Source organism: Engraulis encrasicolus, chromosome 18 (assembly GCF_034702125.1).
Source record: "Engraulis encrasicolus isolate BLACKSEA-1 chromosome 18, IST_EnEncr_1.0, whole genome shotgun sequence".
NCBI lineage: Eukaryota > Metazoa > Chordata > Actinopteri > Clupeiformes > Engraulidae > Engraulis > Engraulis encrasicolus.
The window spans coordinates 1,001,823-1,024,454 of NC_085874.1; the positions used below are offsets into that span (position 1 = coordinate 1,001,823).

The 22,632-nt window shown below is 44.6% G+C and overlaps 1 protein-coding gene across 3 annotated transcripts in view; it reads right to left on the minus strand.

Moving 5' to 3' along the window:
• The window catches only part of cd2ap (CD2-associated protein), a 40,016-nt gene extending 29,696 nt beyond the window's left edge, over positions 1 to 10,320 (minus strand). For 2 of the 3 annotated variants that reach the window (XM_063222722.1, XM_063222720.1), the window contains exons 1-3: positions 10,032 to 10,314; positions 4,431 to 4,591; positions 3,664 to 3,829 (exon numbers count right to left, since the gene is read on the minus strand). In XM_063222722.1, coding sequence (XP_063078792.1) covers positions 3,664 to 3,829; positions 4,431 to 4,591; positions 10,032 to 10,035 — 331 coding nt within the window. In that variant the 5' untranslated portion in view covers positions 10,036 to 10,314. Of the gene's footprint in view, positions 1 to 3,663; positions 3,830 to 4,430; positions 4,592 to 10,031 lie in introns of all 3 variants that reach the window. The other variant, XM_063222721.1, reaches the window with a different exon arrangement.
• Between the last annotated feature and the right edge of the window lie 12,312 nt (positions 10,321 to 22,632).

A 22,632-nucleotide genomic window follows, 5' to 3' on the forward strand; every position in this document is an offset into this window, starting at 1 on the left:
AAAATAAATAACGAAGAGTCCCTAAGATGGGTAAAGTGGCAAGGTTAGGATGATAGTTTAACCATACCACTGTGTGATATCAAAAACATTTTCATTAAAAAGAGTACTCCCCCATACGCCACACCAGACCATTGCAGATGGTCTGTGGAATTTTGTCAAACATTATATGTGTGAACATAATAATTAGGCAAAATTAAAGCATACTGTATTTTTTGTCCCCTTGTTAAGTCATGAAGGTATTGATTAATGTCTCGAACAAAAGGCATTGCAATCAATCCCTTGCATCAGTACTTTTGCATACAGACAGACTTTTCCCCCCATACACAGTAACACAATCATCTGAAATGTGATCTGAGAAAGACTAACTTCAGCCCCACACGCTGAAAAGAAATGTTTATCAGAAAGACATCCTCTTGTTTTTCCTTAAAGGGACACTGTGTAGGAAATGGTCAAAAATGGTATTGCAACTATGGTGCTCATTGAAACTAGGCTCCCTATTGCCAACTTTGATTTTTACATGAAAGTTTACTGAGTAATAAACAAATATTTTCTAGTATGGTCCAACTACAGTCATTTTTGCAGCTAAAAATGGTTATTTTAGGAAATTCAAAATGGCGGACCATGGAGAAGATCCCCCTTTTCATGGGTGAGTTCCAATATGTGACCTTCCGTCCTCCACTTGTGCTTGTGGCCTCATACCAGGAAGTACTATGTCATGATGACATCACTGACATCAGCATTATATTTCAATATCTCGCAAAAGCTCAATTGTAAAGTCATTTTCTCATTTGCAATTGGGATGGTGAATGTAAAACAGTCCACCAAAAATTGGTGTGGCTAGGATGACAGCTGGGAAACTTTATTATTTTCTCCACGGAGGAGGGGCCAGGAGGCGGGGCGAGGCCACAAGCACAAGTGGAGGACGCAAGGTCGAATATTGGAATGCACTCCATGAAAAGTGCAATTTTTCCAGTCATAATGAATACTTAGAATTTGATGGTGGTGGTAAGTATTCATGAAAAAGGTAACATTAGTGAGTGGGGCAGCATGAATTCTGGAAATAAACAACTAAAAATCTCACATAGTACTACTTTCTTGATATTATAAAACAAGCAAAAGGTAACTCAAAGTTATTATGGAGAACTATTGATCAACTCTCAGGAAAAGAACGCAAAGAGACTGTACCCCTTAATCTTAAAATAAATGACACATTGCAAAATGATAGTCTAATAATTGCAAATAGTTTTAATGATTATTTTATTAACTCTGTTTTAGAATTGGGTGGCAGCACATCAGCTCCTTGTCCGTCAACCAATCTAGACAGATCTCAATTCTGTGTTCAAAATTGTGCAATCTCTGTCTTGGATTTTAATATTATAGATGAAGTAAAAATAAATAAAATTTTATCAACTATATCCACCTCCAAAGCTAAAGACATCTGGGGCATGGACACCTTTCTCCTAAAGAAATTTAAAGATGTCTTAACTACTCCCATAGCTCATATAGTAAACAAGTCCTTGGAGGAAAATTATTTTCCTAATGTACTAAAAACAGCTATAGTGACTCCTATCTTTAAAGCTGGGGACAAACAGGATGTCACTAATTATAGACCCATTAGTATATTGCCGGCCATTTCGAAAATAATAGAAAAAACAGTTGCTGAACAGCTTGTGGAGCATTTAAACACAAAAAAACTCATGCACCCCATGCAGTTTGGTTTTAGAGCCAACCACTCAACCGACACTGCCATGCTGCTATTTTATAGAACACATCAAGGCAAATCTTGATAATGGAGGAGTGGTGGGTGCTGTGTACTTAGACCTTCGCAAGGCTTTTTGACACAGTACATCATCCAGTACTCCTCTCAAAGTTGGCGTGCTTTCAGCTGGCTCCAGGTGTACTAAACTGGATAGAGTCCTATCTATTAAATAGGGCCCAATGTGTTAAGATAAATGATAAAATATCTTCCTTAAAAAGCATGCTCTATGGGGTGCCACAGGTTCCATATTGGGACCTTTGTTGTTCAGCACTTACATAAATGATCTTCCATCTGTATGTGAGGGTGTGGAGATACTGATGTATGCTGACGACACTGTATTATTTACACACGGCAAAGATCCGGAAAAGGTGGCCAGCAAATTGACTCAAACACTAACTAAGGTCTCAATGTGGTTAAAAACCTCCTGTCTCACACTAAATACCAACAAAACTGTCACAATGTATTTTCACAATAGATTTAAACTAAATGTTGTTCCAGACATATATGTTGATGGAACAAAGCTAAATAATGTTGATGAGTTTAAATATTTAGGTGTGACCTTAGATTCTAAGAAACACATTAAAAAGCTGGGTAATACTGTAAAGTATAGCATATCAAATTTTAGACATATCCGTAACTCTCTGAGTATTGATGCTGCTGTGACTTATGTCAATGCTATGATCATGTCCCACCTGCATTATTGTTTATCAAGCTGGTCCCAGGCCAACAAGACTGTCTTAAGATCCATTGATTCACTGTACAAGCAGGCTCTCAAGGTCTTAGACAGAAGATCATTTCAGTACCACCATTGTCCTATACTGAGCAAGTATAATATGCTCAGCCTTGAAAACATCATACAATTTTCTGATCTGCGGCTAATCCATAAAATTATTCACAATGCAGCACCCCCACCCCTAAGAACATTTGTTCAACCCTGCTCTGAATTGATGAGCAGAACGTCAAGATCCACCATTAGGGGTGATTGTAGTCTCCCAATCCGACGAACTGCTTTTGCTCAGTCAGCCTTCTCCTTCAGGGCAACCAAAACATGGAATAGTCTACCCAGTAACTTAAAAAGTATTACTGATTATCAGGCCTTCTCAAGGGGTGTGAAAAAATGGATATTAACCAACCAGTCTTGTCAACATTAATCATATGTTTTTTAAAATATGACTCACACTGCATGCCATTTTAATGTGTGTGTGTGTGTGTGTGTGTGTGTGTGTGTGTGTGTGTGTGTGTGTATGTGTGTGTGTGTGTGTGTGTGTGTGTGTGTGTGTGTGTTTGACCTATGGCCTATGGATGTGCTTACTTGTTTATATCTTGTCTATGTTATTGTATTTTAATATTTGTTTTACCTGTCCAGGGACTGCAGATGGAAATTAGCTATATAGCTATAATCTGGCACAAGCCATCTTTTTACTTCTGTAATCAATGTGTATTGTGCATGGTCCCTGTTGAACTAAACTAAATAAACTAAACTAAACTAAACTTGTGTCCCTTTAAGGTAAAAAAAGACAAGATCCAGTCACGATGGCAGTCCTTCATTTCCCATGTTGAACAGCTGACAATGCACCGTAATGATGTGTAATGCATCAATGTGCACTTATGTACTTGCTCTTTGTCAATATCCTGTAAAATTACTCAGGGATTATCTTGTACCAACAAATTTGCCTTGTACAATGAGGCAGCCTCACATGTTTTTTTTTCTTTCTTTTAAAATCTTATGTGGAACAGTGGACAATAAAGCTGGACTAAAGCTGGAGTCTGGGCTTTCCTTTAGTTAGGGGTTTTGTTTTTTTTCTTGCCTGCTTTACATCTAATCATTTAGGTTGATTGCCTTGTACATATTTTTTTATTTTTTAAGATTCATTGACCAAAAAAAAAAAAAAAGAAAGACATACTCTTTTTCGACACACTGGGCTGGGAGCCGGGCTGGAAACCGCCAGCTGGAATGTCATAGGTGCTGATTCTCTGGACAAGACTGGCCACATTTCCAGCAACTCGCCGTGTGGGTTGACACTCTTCTTTCGCATCCTCTTTGTTTTCTTTTGATACTTTTTTCAGTTCCTGAGAAAAAAAGTTGTCGAGAACAAGGTTCATGTTACTTGTGTAACTATTAAGATGTAGAGTAGAGTAGTAGAGTATCATTTATTGATCCCGAGGGAAATTAAGGTGTCAAGTAGCATACATACATACATAAATACAGAAGAAGACACACAACATTGCATATATATTCACAAAAATTCGCCATACATATGTTCACAGGGTTAGATCTCCCTATCCTACTTAAAGGCTAGGTTTAGAAAAGCAATTGGCGATTTAAAAATATAGCTTTTTTTGATATTCAACTTTTATTATTTTAATATCTCATAATTCATTTTCAGATGACTGTTGTGTTCCATGTTGTTAACTTTCCAACAACATCAAAACCATCTCTTTGTGGCTTAAATTGACTGACGTAATGAAGCATGACTGTCCTACCCTCTCAATTCAAATATTCATTGTCAGTTTATCCCTTAATATTAGTGCCAGATTCCTGCAAATGCAGGTTCTGGGTTTCTACCTTGCCACTAAAAAGGTACACCAAGTTGTATTAAAATCTGTGTGGGTCGGGTTCGAGAGTGTCTGATTTCACGTAAAATGACCCAATGTAATTACATTGGTTTACCTTGACAAAATTGTCTGGAAAAAGGCCTCTTTTCCCGTTCAGCTCGCCCTCCATCCATCCCTCTTCCTCCACTCTGCGTACGTTCTTGATGACCTCCCCTGGCTTCAGGGTCAGCTCGTCCTCGTGGGCCGCTTCATAGTCATACTCCACCACAACTTCTACTTTGGATAAAACAACATGACATGAGGCAAGATGAACATTTACTAATGAATCACATGCCAACATAATACATATTTTGGCAACACTTGACTTGACACCAGCGTCAAAAGTATGACATGAAAAGTGTCGTAACAGTGACGTGACGCACTCATTGACATGTAAATAACATTGTCAATGTCAAACATTTTATGCCTCTGGTGCCGTGTAAGATTGTGGCCAGAGTAGGTATTGCAACTATGCTGCTCTATTGCCAAATTTGATCATTTCATGAGTATCAATAACTAATAAACCAAACAACTAAAAATATTACACAGTCCACCTTTAGGTGTCATTCAGTTATGGAGTTTGTGATTAACTTAACAATTTAACCAGACATGGAAAGAAAGCTCGTTATCTAAATCGAATTCGGTTGAGCGTATCCAAAAAGTGCATTAAACTGAGGCATTTTGTCAAAGACACAGTATTTTTTAATGAGCCCCTATTTCAGGTTGCCCACCACATTCGTTCAAGCGCTAAGAAAAGTAAAGACATGAGTGGAAATTTGAGCCAAGTAATTTTTGTGCACTGATCAACACTGTCCCTGGGGAAATGGAACAGTAACAACTTAATGCTAGATCCGAAAAGACGCTAAGCTTATACTTTGCTTGACGTGGGCATATTTTTGGCTTCAAACAAGTATGATGTGTATGTATATTGCTGATTCTATCTCTGCACTTGGATATCGACACAATGCAACACCCTGTAAGAATGGCGTTGTTTCTAAACAAACGGTGGACCAAAGTTCTCTATGCCTGGTTTTCCATGTCAACAACGTGTCCATGTCCATGCTTTGGGCAACTTTGAGCGTCGTAAATGGGTGGAAAGTAGAGATTTATAACGATGGCTACTTTGATGCCCTGAGGAACCACGGCAAAAGCCTTATGTTAGCATCGGCTAACTAGCGCTGGATTTCTCAATGCAAGGCACGAATGGAGTTAAGGTAAGCACCCAAACTTAGCCCGCAGCATCATGTTTTAACACCATTTAACCAATTTCACACCGGATTACCCCTTTAAGTACCCCCTGAAAAGTGCAAGAAATGGCACTTTTATGTCCAGAGCCAACTTTTGACTTCTATAAATCATGATCTAGCTCTGCCTCTGACAGCTTTGTCAGTGCAGACAAACATTAAGAAGTTCAGAGAGGCCGTCTTGGGACTGTCATCATGATTTAGCATTGAACAGTCACACGTTAAAAATGATTTTAACTAGAAATACTCCTAATGCTTGTTAAAATCATGATTAATATGTACTGTACACTTTCCAGACCCTTTTGTTTTCTTATATTACGTTGTGCTACTTTTTTGACTAGCAGATGGCAGCAGAAAAAACAGACAGTGTGATAAGATATAGACAGACATATATCTTGAAGGCCTAGATTAATATGAAGAACCCATGAAGAATGTTTGATACAGTGCTACTGTAAGTGGGGCTAAATGGGCGTTCCAGTCATCAAGTGCCCACATGGTTAATTTGAGGCCTGTATCTTCCTTCAAATTAAAACTAGATGTGTCCAAATGTGCTTGTACAGTTTGTATTTCATTCACAGGCTTGAAAAATGGGCGTGGCACCTAAACTTTGGAGGTCCTCATGTCCTCAACCGTTGGACGTAGGGTGCTAATACTTGGGGTTATTTCAATTGTACGGTACCCTTATTTGAGATATCAGGAAAATTGGAGTGGGTCACCTGGGGAGATTCTAGGGCCGTGGTCCGCAACCAACGGACCGCGGTCCAGATAGGGACCCAGAATAAATTGTTAAAATATTTTTGATGGGAGAATTCATTTTAAGCCGGAGCGTTACTTTTTTTCCCTATCCGATATAACTGCGCTTTTACCAGCACTGCACTGAGCAAGGCTTGGAAGCTACAAACCAATCATATGCGAGTCATACTAACTAAGGATAGACCGATATCGGTCCGATATTTGCATATTTCAAATGTATCAGTATCGGCCAGTAAGCGTGTGGTTTTGGCCGATAGGCAATATTTATTATTTTATGTCATTCAGGTTTTTTTAAAAGCACCAAAACACTTTTTTATTACTTGATTGTCAGACATTACTTGATTGTTAGAATGGATGTTTAAATGTTACAAGTTCTACTTCAATTTGATAATATTAAAGGAATGTTTATTTTCAACTTGAGACCTGGAATATTTGTCATTTTTTAACCATTTTTTTACCCATATCGGCCTCAAATATCGGGTATCGGAAATCGGGTATCGGCCAAGGGTGATGAAAAAAACATTGGTTTCGCATCGGCCATTAAAAAAACCTGTAAGCTTATCGGTCGACCACTAATACTAACCACATGTGTTACTTTTTAGGCTTTTATTCTGACGGATAGGCATGCCTATTGACAGTGCGTGTTGTCACTGTGACAAACTTCGGTCATTTAAAGCTTGCACATTAATGGCCATTCATCCGATTGATGTAGTCTATAATGTCAATGGATGGTGCAGACACAATTTGTAGCATGTGCATTTGCAGGGGTATACTCTGTTCCTCGGCATGCGATGGATTCTCATGACCCACTGTGGGGGTAAAAAACATCTCGCCGATCTCACTCAAGTAGCCGACCTCATCAGTGTGCCCACCTGCGACAACTCATCCATCATCCATACCCGTCATCCATCCCTAATTTCCCGGGGAAACTCCCTAAATTTGGACTCATTTCCCGCTTTCTTCCCGATTTGACATTTTTCCCAATTTCCCGATCTTTCACATTATCAAAAAACACGGTCGGTGCAGTATGCTAATTATCCCCACGCCCCCGTCAGTAAGCCCAACGAGCCACACCCCCTTTTAAAGAGAGACTGAGAGGGTCTTGCTTAGCAAGCTACCTGCCAGTGGATGTTATGCCAGATGCAACCAAGAATTGTGTTCCTTGAAAATACGAGCTGTCACCCTTGAGCTCTGTAGGCGCATGTGTGCCTCAGAAGCCGTTCTACAACGCTGTTCATATGGTAAACAGTCTGAGAACAGCGAATCATGTGAGTAACCTAATCACAACCTGCATCAGCACTAGTGGTGTCAACAATGATCCATATGGCGATGCAATCTAATGCGGGCATGGACGATCCAGAATCGATCCGGCAAGTTCCAGAATCGATCCGGCAATTTTTTTGAGTTTCAATTACTTCTATGGATATTTCTGGAGCAAATGAATGTTAAATTAAATAAAAACACTTCAAAACATTGCAAGACTGATACAGACTGATACAGACTGATACAGATTAAACATTTGTTTTGCTTTCAGTAGAAATGTAATGCATTGCAATGCATTGTAGAATTGAATCGGATCGCATAGAATCGAATCGTGATCGAATCGGATCGTGAGGGCAGTGCCAATCCACACCACTAACCAGCACTAGGTTTTACAAGAGCCCCAGACAACCAAACAACAAGGAGAAACTGATATTACATTATTTTCACACTGTATACTCATTTAACACATGCGCTGGGGGATTTTAGACAGAATCCGTCTTCGCACGCAGACTGTTGTGAAAAGCAGAGTAGAACGCACCGTCCAATCAGACTCTGTCGTCCCGTTGACTGTCAGGATTTGGCCTATAGAAAATGTCTCGAATTTTGGCTAGAAATATGGCATCAGGTCGTCGCAGCAAATCAAATGGAATGGAACAGTTATGTTGTTGACTTGATTGGCCGCCACAGGTGAAATTCGCTCCTCATTTTCATAATACTGAACTTGGCTTCATAATTTTGCTTCGCTTCACTCCCGTTTGCTTGCTTTCGCCTCCCTCACAGGAATGAATGGCAAACTTTGCTTCGTTTGGCCAAATTGTGTCCCTACCGTGACTGCATTTCCATAAATGTCATGTGCCTCGCGGTTCCGAAATGTTTGTGGATTGAGTTATTTTTATATTCAACAACCAGGTTAGGCTATTCAGTGTACAAAGTAGCTTGCCCCCGCTTTCATGAAGGATATTGGGGAACTGCTTGACCCTGTCCTTCACTGTTTTTTTGTTGGAAGGAAGTCACGAACATGCCGCTTCTTGTGCACACTGCCGAAAATCATTAAATTCTAGTCACTTCACTTCACATAAGGGCAAGGGCTTTCGGTGACATCAGTGCAACACGTCACCAAACATTGGTCAAAGTTGAGGGAAATCGTGGTGATTGGTTAAAATTGCGACACCACCTGGAATTCACGGGAATTGACTTCAGTTGCTAAAAGTTGCAAATCGCCAATTCCTGGAGGGACTGTTGGAGTGCACTTAATAATTAAGTTACATACATAACTACACTGGTAATGACAATTCATTAGCAATAATTAATGACAATAATGGCCCCATCCTATCACATTAATAGACATTATGCCGGACGTTTTACCCCCTGATCTTGGGAAACGTGTGGTAGTCCTGGCAAAATTTTAAATCTTTTAAAACATCACAATATGTCAGGGAAACGCAGGCCCGAGGACCAAATCTGGCCCACCTTGGGGGTAATTTTATTTGCCCTGCAAGACCATTTTGTCTATTGGCCTAAATTCTCACAAGCATGTCTCAAAGGCATATTCAGGCCCAGCCAGGACAGATAATACCTCAACCTCATATAGGCCCAGCCTATACACAGAATATGCGCAGGAACATTTCAACTAACTGATGAGAATGAGTGCTTGTGACATTTGCCTTAATTAAGTGCGTGTTTGCTACATTTTTCATTTAGTAGGCCGGCCTAAATATTGAGTTTGGCCCGCGACTTCGTCCCAGATTAAGAGTGGCCCAATGACAACTGGAGTTTGACACACCCCTGAAATATGTAGTCCAAATAGGGTTGACAACAGTCCTTCAGATTTCAACAGTAATCGACCCTTTTGCTTACAAGCAATGACATCCTTCATTCAGTGGCCAGGAGAAGTATAAATCCCCCTTGGACAGCTCATTAAGATCCGGGACATAAAAGCGGGACATATGTCCAAAACAGGAATGACGATAGCCTAGTTGTCACGTCAGCTTATTAACTTAACACTTTATAACAAATTAGGTCTATATAGGGACACATACATTGTTGTCGAACTTCTTCTTAAACCATGAGACACAAACTATACACTGCAGTAACAATAATGTTGAGCTCGTTAAATTATTTAACAATCTTGACGGTGGACTACTGTGGCGCAAAACTACAGTGCCACTGCAACCTGGATGGCTACCGCGGTGACACCTCACGCTAATTAGATGAGCTACCATATACAGTGCTAAACTTAGCATGCTAACTAGCCTGTAAGTAACATTGCATGGCATTTTTGATTCGGGATGACTTGCTATGGAACTCATCATGCCAGTCTGATGCAAATGTATCGTCAGGGTGTCTCTTGAAGAAAGGAAAAAAACAGCGGAATTAAAACAGTAGTAAAAATCGGGATGGTTAGCACATTCACTCACCCATAGCTGCTGTTCTTCAACTCGGGACAGTCTTATTTTTCAGTATCTATCCCGTGCGCTGCGTAGGCTTTCTCTCGTACCAGTAGCCAGCTATCCGAGTTGCTACTCCGGCTAGGTAGTAGGATTGAAAAGCATATGATTTGAAAATGACATTTAAGCGAACGTGAAGTTAGATTATTTCGACGACTTTATACCACCTGGCGGTGGACGCCCTGCCGCAGAGACTTTAAGATTATTTTGCAGGAACTGCACTCAGTCTCCGCCTGGCTGTCTAAGTTGCAGTGTTACCAACTTTCACCAAGTCCCGCGATAGTTGAACTGAGTTACCTTTGCCATCACATGATAACGAGTCAAAAGGGGCGAATTATAAAGCTATTACGTTGTTGTTGTTGTTTCAGACAAACATACAGCGCATTATAACACATTATCAGAATAGTAGCCAGCAACGTTGAATCAGCGCAAAAAATAAATAAATTAGATCTCACTATGAATTAGGCCTAATGCTGTTGTCCGATATTTGCCCATTCATATTTCCAGAACAGACACACACGCGTGCGCGCGCCTGCTGTTCATCATGTGTGCTGCACAGTTCATGGGCCTACACACACAAAGCTAATAAGTTGAGGTGAAGTTAAGAGGTAAGTCATCTAATACAAGAGCTTTTCTTACTCTACTGCATGAATTATTATTTTTAAAGTGTAAAAAATGTTTCAGTGTTTTTTGTGTTAAAATGAGTTAAATAATAGATGTCCAATTAAAAAAAAATATATATATATATATATATATATATATATATATATATATATATATATATATATATATATATATATATATATATTATATATATAATAATAATAATAATAAAGTTTTTAGCTAATAGTTGCCAAATGGCAACTTCATGCAGTCGTGGAATCTTGTGTAAAATCAGGGTTTTCCTTTAAAAGAGAATTTTCCCTTCATAAATCTTCAATATATTACTTTCCAAATGTTAAAACTCATTAAATGACATCAATAAAAAAAATATTTTTAGTATTTAGTGAAAATATTTTTGGTAAAATAGCAAAATATGGTAGTATATAGGCATACCCACATTTACATAAAAGCTTCCGAAAAGGTTGTTTACAATTATTTGCCAACATTTACAATGTATTTTCACATTAAGCATGTCTAAAATTACAAATATAAGTACAATGATTAATTTGGCACTAACATTGTAAGAAATATCTCATACTAATCTAATTCTAAGTCATTCCAATGGGGTTGATTGGGGTGAATGGCCAACAATGTTGTTCCATAACTGCATGAAGTTGCCATATGGCAACAATAACATTTTACCATTTCATAAAAAAAACCTTTGCATCTAAAGTTGGTTTAATGAAGAAAAATAACTGTTTACATATTCCAGATAGTGTTTGTATTTTTTTATAACAATATTTTGGGCTGAAATGTTAGTAATACCTTGGTTTATGGAGGCCTTGAGCGATGAATTCCACACACCAAAGTAGGTGATGAAAAAGGGCTTTCTGTGTTTATTTCTTAATGATGTGACCTGACGTTTTTTTTGTTTCAAAGTAAAAGGCTGTCTTATCACTAATAAGTACAAATAAACAGGTTATAGTGCACCCTCTATTAGAAAAACTGGAGAAAGTTTACGATTGCCATATGGCAAGCCCATGCAGTAGAGGCTTAAGAAAATGAGGTCTCCCGGCTCTTCAATTAGATGATTTACCTCCTAACTTAAAATGTACTTATAACTTAAAATGTACCAGCTTTGTAGTATAGGACCCATGTCAGTTTAGCCTACTTCATCCTACTACTTACTGTATATCTTGTCAGTCTTTCAAGTCACTCTTTAAGTCAGTTGGAGTAATTCTCCTGTTGTAGGCTAAGCATTACAATGTAATGTACACATTAGCCTACATGATGTGCAAGCCAAGGCCCTAATTCATTTTGCATGATCCTTTCGCAAGACTCATTTGTGACAACAAGGAAAACAGTTCTCAAGGAGGCCTGGTGGCATATGCCTAAGTCGCCGCCCCTTCTGGACGGCTCATGGGGCCCGAGAAGTCAAAAAATTTGACCGGGCTTTAATGGACTGATCAAACTTTTTTTCCAATCCACCTTGCCTCTCCCCCTAGAATTTACTTAGACATTTCTGAGGCACAGCATTATGTGTGATCTAGATGTGTGGTTCGACTCCCGACCCGACATACGAAAATTACACCAATCCAAATCTTTAAAGGGACACTGTGCAGGAAATGGTCAAAAAAGGTACTGCAACTATGCGGCTCATTGAAACTGGGCTGCCTATTGCCAAATTTGATCTTTAAATGAAAGTTTACTAAGTAATAAACAAATATTTTCCAGTATGGTACAAGTAGAGTCATTTTTGCAGCTAAAAATGGCTATTTCTGGAAATTCAAAATGGCAGACAATGGAGAAGATCCCCCTTTTCATGTATGAAAAGTGCAATTTTTTCAGTCATAATGAATACTTAGAATTTGATGGTGGTGGTAATTATTCATGAAAAAGGTAACATTAGTGAATAGGTAGCATGAATTCTGGAAATAAACAACTACAAATCTCACACTGTGTCCCTTTAAAATTCATTGCAATCACGTGAAATCCAGAGCACATGTCAAATGGATCAAGATTTAGCTTGACTTGCTGCATTCACTCTCACTCAAGTTACTGTATTTTGACTTAAGGCCACATGGACCGGAAGTAAAAGGGCGTGCCTTTATTAATTAATTAATGGGCTCGTGTTTGATGGCGAATGACTGGTTAGAAATTAGGCTCATACGATTTACCATCAACGTCTGCATGCGTATACAGACAGCAATGCATTCTGCATGAAAATGTTACATGATGGTTAGATGTCTTGGCCAACTTACCAAATTTCAGTCATGTTGCGATGAAAAGGTGACATGTCACATGGTGTCAAACTATCGCACGATCAATGCGACTGCAGACGGACCTGGCAACTCCTGCAGTTGCTCATCCCCGTTGATGCTCGTCTGCATGCCGCCTCCGCGAGGACAAACCGCTGAACAGTTGGCCAACAGTACACTACAGTACAGTACACGTGTACACGTGTGTGTAGGCTCACTGTCCCCTACATAAGTTTGCACTGCACCCCACTTCAGCTCGTGGCGTGCTAGTAGATCAAACTGGTGCGAGCTCATTGTCTCCTGGACATTTGTGGTCGACTTTAATGCACACCCCCGACCCCCCCAAAGTGATATATCTACCTACATCAGACACTGTGTGGGCCCCCTATACAGTGCATTTGGCCCTGGTAACTCAGTCCAACTTTACCCCCCTGTATGACACCCCTGCCAAACTGACCAGGCTACAGAATGAAGGTATCTTAGAGCCTGTTAGTTTTGCTGAGTGGGCAGTCATATGTCTTCCTTGAGGGGGTATTATCACCCTACTAGCCCACAGTATACACCCCTCCTCCAGAGCATGTGCATCCCACAGCAAGCAGCTGCCAGAATGCAAAGGTGGGCATTGATACTCGCTGCCTATGAATACACACTGGAGTATAAAGAGGGCTCAAAACATCAGAATGCAAAACATCAGACTTACTCTGCCATGCTCTCCCAAGGTCACCTGTCAGGAGGGAGAGGTGACGCTTATGGAACACGTGAATGGCACACCGCTGCAGGTCAAGCAGATCCGTGACTGGACTTGGAGAGATCTTGTACTGTCAAGAATACAGCAGTGGATGATGCAAGCCTCTTGGCCTACAACATGCACAAATCCAGAGCTCCAGCCCTACGCAAAATGAGCATGGAGGAGGAAGACAGACCATGATAGAAGAAGAACTACATGAGGCCCATTCAGGAGCCTCAAGGGTGAAAATGCTAGCTCGGAGCTATGTGCGGTGGCCTAACATGCTGACCTGGAGGCAGCAGTGTGTACTATAGATGTCACGTTTGTCAGTCCAACCAAGCCTCTCCAGCTGCAGCACCTTCACATGCTTGGGAGTGGTCCTCCCAACCACGGGATGAGACTGCATCTGGATTTTGTGTTTCCGATTGCCATTGATGCCTATTCTAGGTGCATTGAAGCTCATCTAATGCAGGCCTTAACATCTGCTACTACCACAGAAAAGTTACGAAGCATCTTTGCCACTGGAATACCGGCTGTCCTGGTCAGCGACAACGGGCCTAGTCTGGTCAGTGCGATACCAGCAGAGCTTCTCATGAACAGGAGACTCGGGAGTCTGGTTGAGTTAGTTCGCCCTGCACGTGGAGACAAAGTGGGACAGAAACAGACCATACAGAAAGAATATCACAATAAGCATGCACGGGACAGAGTATTCACAGAATCAGACCAAGTTTACGTGAGAGGATACTCAGGTCAGAAGTGGATTCCTGCAGTACTCATCGAGATAACAGTTTCATGGAAGGTGAAAACACAGGATTGAAAGGTGGCAAGACAACATCAGGACCAGATCCGTCCTTGTTACGATCAGGAAAGTATGGAAGACAAGATAGTTTTCAAGAAGAAAGTGTACCAGTAGACCTGGCACCTCCTGAACTTTGAGATTCAGAGCCGGAGCCAGAGCTGCCAGCACCGGAGACAGGTACCCCTCTGAACAGTCTCTTGAGGAGGGACCACATTTACCAGGTGGTTAGATTTAGGCAGGCACCCACTTATCTGAAGGACTACGCTCTTCTAGGGGTGCAATAATCCTTGTGTGTGTCTCGAGGAGGGCAGTCTACCCCTACCTTGTAGTTCAGTCAGCAAGTGTTCAATAAAGTGGAGCCTTTGGCTAGTTGGCACTTTATTACATAGGCTATATACAATACAATACAATACAATATATTTTATTTGTCATTGTGACAAGCACAATGAAATTGTGCATTCCTTGTTGTAGCAAAAATAAGTAAAAATAAAAATGGAATAAAAAGAATGGTATGTATATAAAAGCTATGCTTTTGAAGCAAAATTCAGTTCTGTGATGGCCGCTGCATAGAAAGTGTTTTTCAGTCTGTTTGTCCCTGTCTTCATGGACCTGAATCTCCTGCCCGATGGCAGCAATTCAAACATACTGTGACCTGGGTGGGATGTGTCTCTCAGAATGCACTTGGCCTTTTTTAGGCAGCGGGTGCTGGATAGGCCCTCAAAAGATGGAAGAGGGCAGCCAATGATGTTCTCTGTAGACTTTATGACCCCCTGGAGCTCTTTCCTCTGTGCCACAGTGCAGCCTGGGAACCACACACAAAGACAATATGCCAATATGCTCTCCACTGAGCAGCGGTAGAAGGACACAAGCAGCTTCTGACCGATGTTGTTTTTCCTAAGTATTCTTAGGAAATAAAGTCTTTGCTGTGCCTTCTTCACTAGCCCAGTGGTGTTGACACCCCAGGTCAGGTCCTCCCTGATGTGAACTCCCAGGAAACGGAAGTCTGAAACCCTCTCCACACACACCCCCTCAATCATAAGAGGCTGGATGGCCTGGATGGTCCTATTCCTCCTGAAATCCACCACCAGCTCCTTGGTCTTTGCTGTCTTCAGGAGCAAGTTGTTCTCTCTGCACCACCCCACCAAGCGCTCTACTTCATCTCAGTAGGCAGACTCATCTCCATTTGAAATAAGTCCAACTACTGTGGTGTCATCTGCAAATTTCACTATGGTGTTATTAGTGTAGACTGGGGAGCAGTCGTGGGTGTACAGTGTGTACAGCAGAGGACTTAACACACATCCCTACGGCGAGCCAGTGCTGAGGTTGAGGTCCATGGAGTCACTAGCCTTTTGGCCGGTAAGTTGTTTGGGGTACGTTTTTTTTTTTTGTAATTTTTTCTGTGTTCGTTATAAAAAAAGAATCCAATGTAGTCCTGGGCACTCATGTTTCTTGCATGTCCCAATAATATGCACCTTGTGACCGTGGAGGTCTGACACACCACTGCGTGCATCCTAACAATACCACCGAAAATCCTCCGGATAAATAAATAAAGTTGCGAAGTTTGATCTTAACTGACAAGCGACACAATATAGTCTACCTATTTTGGAATCTGCCTTGGAATCTGTTGTGGTAATCATCAAAAGGACCAAGGCAAGAGGAAAATATGATAGTAAGACAAAAGCTAGGAAGTTTGAGGACGATACAAACTAGGACAAGTGTAGTGGAGGCCAACTAGCAGAGTGTGGCATTGAACGTTAGTAAACCTCCCTCTCGAAGCATCATACAGTATCGGCAGCGTTGAGCTATCGGACTGATCTTTTAGCTCAGCACTATCGTGCTGTGCCTCCCATAGCCGAACCAATGCGTTGACTAGGAGGTAGCGAGTTTGAGACCCGAGGGGGACGGACTGCACAGGAACACTTCAGTTACACTGGGGCCGTGATCCAGATGGAAGTGAGGTTTAGGAGGGTGAGTGTAACGGAGGCCAACTACCAGAGTGTGGTGTGGAACGTTAGTAAATCTCCCTCCCGAAGCCTCATACAGTAACTATCGAACTGGTCCTTAAGCTCAGCCGTATTGTGCTGTGCCTCCCATACCCAAATCCATGAGTTGACTAAGAGGTGGCGAGTTCGAGACCCGAGGGGGACAGACTGCGCATTGTTGGTGAGATGCTGATGGGCTTTTTGTGCCTTTATTGATGATAGGACAGTAGATACAGTAGGACAGTGACAGGAAATCAGTGGGACAGCGAGATGGGGGAGATAGGGTTGGGACATGACCCAGGCCGGATTCGAACCTGGGTCCCCATGGGCATGCAAGCCCAAGTGGGGAGCTTAGCGCGCTGCGCCACAGCGCCCCCGCATTTGGTCAGTAATGTGTTACACAGGCTGCTGAGGGCTAGAGACATAGCCTTCAGAGCTGGGGATGAAGGGGGCCTAAAAACAGCAAGGGCCAACCTGTCACGAGGCATTAGGAAGGCAAAACAAGAATATACACAAGAAATAACCTCCCACTTCAGTGATAGCAAAGATGCACGGAGCCTATGGAAGGGCATCCAAGCTATCACTGACTACAAGCCGTCACCTCGGAGCTGCGAAAACAACACATCCCTGCTGAATGACCTCAACAGCTTTTTCGCACGCTTCGAGGAACAAAACAAGACCCACCTACAGAAAACATCTCCACCGCCACACGACCAAGCACTGTGTCTACCTGTTCATAGCGTGAAGAGGGCTCTCACCAGGGTCAACCCATGCAAAGCAACAGGCCCAGACAAAATCCCTGGACGGGTGCTGAAGGACTGTGCTGAGGAACTAAAGCATGTCTTCACTGACATCTTCAACACCTCACTACAACTATTTTCCACTCCTGCTTCAAAGCCGCCATCATACCGGTGCCAAAGAAGTCATCTCCATCCTGCTTCAACGACTACCGTCCCGTAGCACTGACACCCATCATCATGAAGTGATTCGAATGGCTGGTCATGACACATATCAAATCGATGCTGAACATCCACGCGACCACACACACTGCAGCCCACCGAGAGCCACACATTAACCCGAAGGCAGAGAAACTCAGGCGGCCATCCATCGCATTGGCGGGAACGGACGAAACATGGTCATACTTCCTGACCCGCTGGGGCGAATACAAGAGGGGCACTAAATTGGTCGGGTCCGATGTTGTCACTCAGCTGCTGGAGTGCTGCGAGGAAGACCTGAGAAAAGACCTCACCCGCACAGCAGGCAGAAGCCTTGTGGACAGCGATGAAAAAGACGTTCTCTCAGCTATGAAGGCACTTGCAGTCCGTGCAGAAAACACAATGGTAACGCTAAGGGGAGCCCAAAGGCAGAAAATCGAAGGTGAAGCCTGAGGGGGCCTGCATCTACTGTGGTGAAACGGGCCACGGCAAGACGCCGCAGTGGCGTGCCCGCCGTGCCGAATGTCCCGCATATGGCAAAACATGCCGGAAATGCAGCCGCCGAAACCACCTCGATAAAGTCTGCCTGGGGGGCCGCTCACCTACACCCCCGCCGGATGAGACTGGTGGAGTGTGCAACAAACAGCAGGCTGCAGCACACATCAAACTTTGCACACTCACCACAGACAGCGCCAACAAGGTATGCACACTGCCCTTGGCCCACCATCTGTACGACGACATGTGCGACAAGTGGATGAGACGCCCGTCTAGCCCTCAGCCATACGTCTGCCTCACCCTCACCATCGAGTGTGAAGACTACAAGGCGCTGGGCCTCGACCTTCAGACACACACCCGTGCCGTGACCCTACCTGCCATGGCTGACACGGGTTGCCAGAGCTGTCTGACTGGAGTCATAGTCGCCCAGCAGCTGGGCCTGAGCACAGACGACCTCATCCCTGTGTCCATGACCATGAGAGCCGCAAACAACAAGGGCATACGCATCCTTGGGGCCGCCATCGTCAGGTTCACCGGCAGCAGCAGCGACGCCCGGAGGCTGGAGACGCGCCAGATCGCATACGTCACTGACTCCTCAGACCGCATCTTCCTCTCTGGCGCCGTCTGCGTGGATCTGGGCATGATCTTAGAAAAATTTCCAACACTCGGGGAGGTCAACCTGGCAACCTCAGAGCCATGTAACTGCCCACCGCGTGCGGAACCCCCGGCCAAGCCGAACACTCTCCCCATGCCGGCCACGGAGGCGAACAGGGAAGCCTTGCAGAGACATCTCCTGGCTCTATACGCTCAGTGCAGTTTCAACACATGCCCTCACCCTCATATCTGGTCCACCGCTTCGCCTCATGCTCGACTACGACGCGACACCAGTAGCCCACCACACCCCTATCCCGGTGGCCCAGAGTGAGGTGAAAGTCGGCCTTGACCAGGATGTTCACCTCGGGGTGCTGGAAGAGGTGCCTGTTGGTACCCCCGTGACATGGTGCCACGCCACCGCATGGTGATCTGCGCAAAGAAGAATGGCAAGCATCGGCACACAGTTGACTTCCAAGCCCTGAACAAGCACGCTGTTCTTGAGACCCACCACACACAGTCCCCCTTCCAGCTGGCGAGCCAAGTGCCCAGCGGGATGTACAAGACTGTGTTTGACGCCTGGAATGACTACCACAGCGTCCAGCTGCACGAGGACGACCGGCACAAGACGACGTTCATCACCCCATGGGGGAGGTACCGGTACCTCTCAGCGCCGCAGGGGTACATAGCGTCGGGGGACGGCTACTCACGGCGCTATGACGAGGTGGTCGTGGACATTGGCAACAAGATCAAGTGCGTGGACGACACGCTGCTATGAGCTGACTCTATCGAGCTGACTCTACTTCCAGGCCGTACAATGGCTCGACGTCTGCGGCAGAAATGGCATCGTCCTCAACCCATAGAAATTCACTTTCGCCTCACCCACAGTGGACTTCGCTGGCTTCACCATTATCATGACTGATGTACGGCCATGCAGTCATTACCTGGAGGCAATTAGAGACTTTCCCCGGGCACAAAACGTCACCGATGTCAGGTCCTGGTTCGGGCTAGTCAACCAGGTGGCCTATGCCTTCAGTATGACCGAGCGCATGCAGCCGTTCGGGAAGCTTCTACAGAACGGCGTGTGCTGCGAGTGGTCCCTGGAGCTGGAGGTGGTCTTCCGTGAATCCAAGATGACGATCGTCCGGGAGATCGAGCGAGGCATTCGCATCTTTGACAAATCCAAGCCCGCATGCCTTGCCATGGACTGGTCGAAGGACGGAGTCGGCTTCTGGCTGTTTTAAAAGCACTGTCCGTGCCTGCCAGTCAAACCCTTCTGCTGCACCGATGGCTGGAAGGTGACCCTAGTCGGCAGCAGGTTCACCCACGCGGCTGAGTCCAGATACGCACCCGTAGAGTGTGAGGCACTTGCGGTCGCCGACGCCCTGGACAAGGTGCGCTACTTCGTGCTGGGCTGCAGGGACCTCATCGTAGCCGTGGACCACAAGCCCCTGCTTAAACTCCTTGGCGACAGGGCACTGGACGACATACCCAACACCCGCCTCAGGAACCTCAAGGAGAAGACCCTGCGCTACCGCTTTCGCATGATTCACATACCTGGCATGAAGAACAGGGCCTCTGATGCCATGTCGCGCAGACCGGTTGGAACTCGACATCCATCGCCCATGGTCCTCATGGACAACAGCGTCGCCATGGTAAGCCACCTCTCACCCAGCACACACACTGACATTGTGTCTCTCATACTGCGATCGGAGCCTGTGGACGACGACGAGGGTGACGTCAACGACAACGAGGTTGGCGACCTGACCTGGTGCACAGCGGGGCTCGAGCCACTACAGTCTGTGACATGGGACCGCATCAGAGAGGCCACCAGCAGTGATGACGACATGCACGCGCTGGAGGAGATGGCGGTGGACGGCTTCCCAGAGTCCAGGACGGGCCAGCAATGATCCGTGACTTCTATCAGTACCACGAGGACATCACGTCGGCTGACGAGGTGGTTCTGTACGGAGACAGAGTGATCACATCACCCTCCCTCCGCAGCAAAGTGCTACGTGCCCTACACGCCGCTCACCAGGGCGTCTCCATGATGGCAGCCCGCGTGGAGTCGTTTGTGTTTTGGCCGGGCATGTCAGCCGACATCCTGGCCACTCGGCGTGACTGTGAACATTGTGACCATATGGCACCCTCTCAGCCTGCAGCGCCCCCGATCCCCCTGTCATGCCTGTTTACCCATTCCAGGCTGTATGCGCTGACTTTTTCATGCACAGAGGGGTTCACTACCTCGTGATAGTGGACCGTTACTCCAACTGGCCGATCATCACCAAGTCTACGGGTGGTGTTCAGAATTCTGGCGTCAGGGTGTCTGAGTCTGTGTCTGTGTCTGTGTCTGTACCAGTGACGTTTTGTGGACATGCACAGGAGTGCTGCGCACGATGTTATTGTCACCTGTGATTGGCGCAGACTTTCGTGCACGAGCTGGACACGAGCTCATTTACATAGACTTCGCGCCAAAAACACTCTTATTAGGGGGTCGGACTTATGCCCTCCAGCGCAGAAGTGACCAACGGGGACTCCATGCAGGACTATGGTCGCATTGTTAATGTTGGATCCGACTCTCTCTCTCTCTCTTCTCCCTATTCTCATTTCTCTCTTTGTGTCTCGGGCGATTCAGGATCCTATCGTCCTCATTTCTGAGCCTGTGTGCCGACCGTGCGTCCTTGAGAATGTAAGTTGCTGTTATTGTGTTGTTACTGTGTTGTGTGTGTACTCGCGATTGTTGTTACATTGCAACATTGCGTCGGCAGCGCGAGTATGTGTTAACCGTTTCTGTGTTCCGTTGTCTCTCTGTTTATGTTATGTTTGTAATAGCACTTACTGTTTCTCAATGTCCGCGGGTTTGTCATAGTGCAGATTTGTGCAGTAATCTGTTACTGTGGCAGAGTAGTGGCTACATAGGTCCGTGTTCAGTTAAAGGGCTGCGTCACCGATTGTGCTCTGTGCGCTGTAGGCACGCCAGAATGCAAGACCAGCTCTCTTAAAGGAGCCGCGCTCCTTTTCTGTTGCAAAACACACTCGCTGTGTTTTTATTGGGTTGACTTGTGTACTTTGCTGTAGGCATGTACACATTTATGTGTGGTTAAGGAAACCTGCTTTAGGCAGTTTCCCCTCATTTATCATTCCTTTTCACTTGTATATATTTTGTATATATTGTTTTTCCATTTATTCATGAATGTTGTGCATTCGTGTTTATTGTGTTAATTATGATTATTATGTATATATGATTACTTATGTCTTTTTGTATTTCTATTTTTATTCTATTTTAGTAAACCACGGTTTCACGGTTCATGGTTCAAGGCCTTCAAACTTGTGTGTGTGTCCTTTCATTGGGATTATCCATTTTTGTTCTTACCGGACAACCTGTGCAGTTTGCTATTTTTCCCTGGATCAGCCCATTATACAGTCCTTTTTTATATGTCATATTAGCACCATTTTTCACGGGTGGCGCCATGGTCCTCATATGCCACTTGCGCCGGGCCTTCGCCACCTACGGGACACCTGAGGAACTGGCATCTGATGGGGGGCCTGAGTTCACATCAGCGGACACCAGGTCTTTCCTGCACAGATGGGGCATGCACCACCGACTCTCTTCCGTGGCCTTCCCCCACAGCAACTGCCGTGCCAAGATTGGCGTTAAGACTATGAAGCGTCTCATTACGGACAACACGGGCCCGAAGGGGGAAATAGACACTGACTCTGTGCAAAGGGCGATACTACATTATCGCAACATGCCCGACCCTGACACGAAAATCTCTTCTGCGATGTGTCTCTTTGGACGGCCTATACGGGACTTCATCCCTATCCCCCCCCGGCAAGTACAGGCCCCATGCAACATGGCGTGAGACTCTGACGGCGAGAGAGGAGGCCCTCCGCAAACGCCACATCCGCACGGCTGAAAATTGGGCCGAGCACACCAAACGCCTTCCACCCCTGAAAGTGGGGGACTTCGTCCTTATGCAGAACCAGACAGGTCTTCACCCCAACAAGTGGGAAAGAACAGGCCGCGTTGTTGAGGTGCACCAACATGATCAGTACGTAGTCAAGACTGATGGGTCGGGCAAAGTCTCTCTTCGTAACCGGAGATTCCTGCGGCGGTTCCTCCCCGTCCGCAATGATCAGATTCCCCCGGTCTATCCACGGCGACCTGGCACCCCGTACTG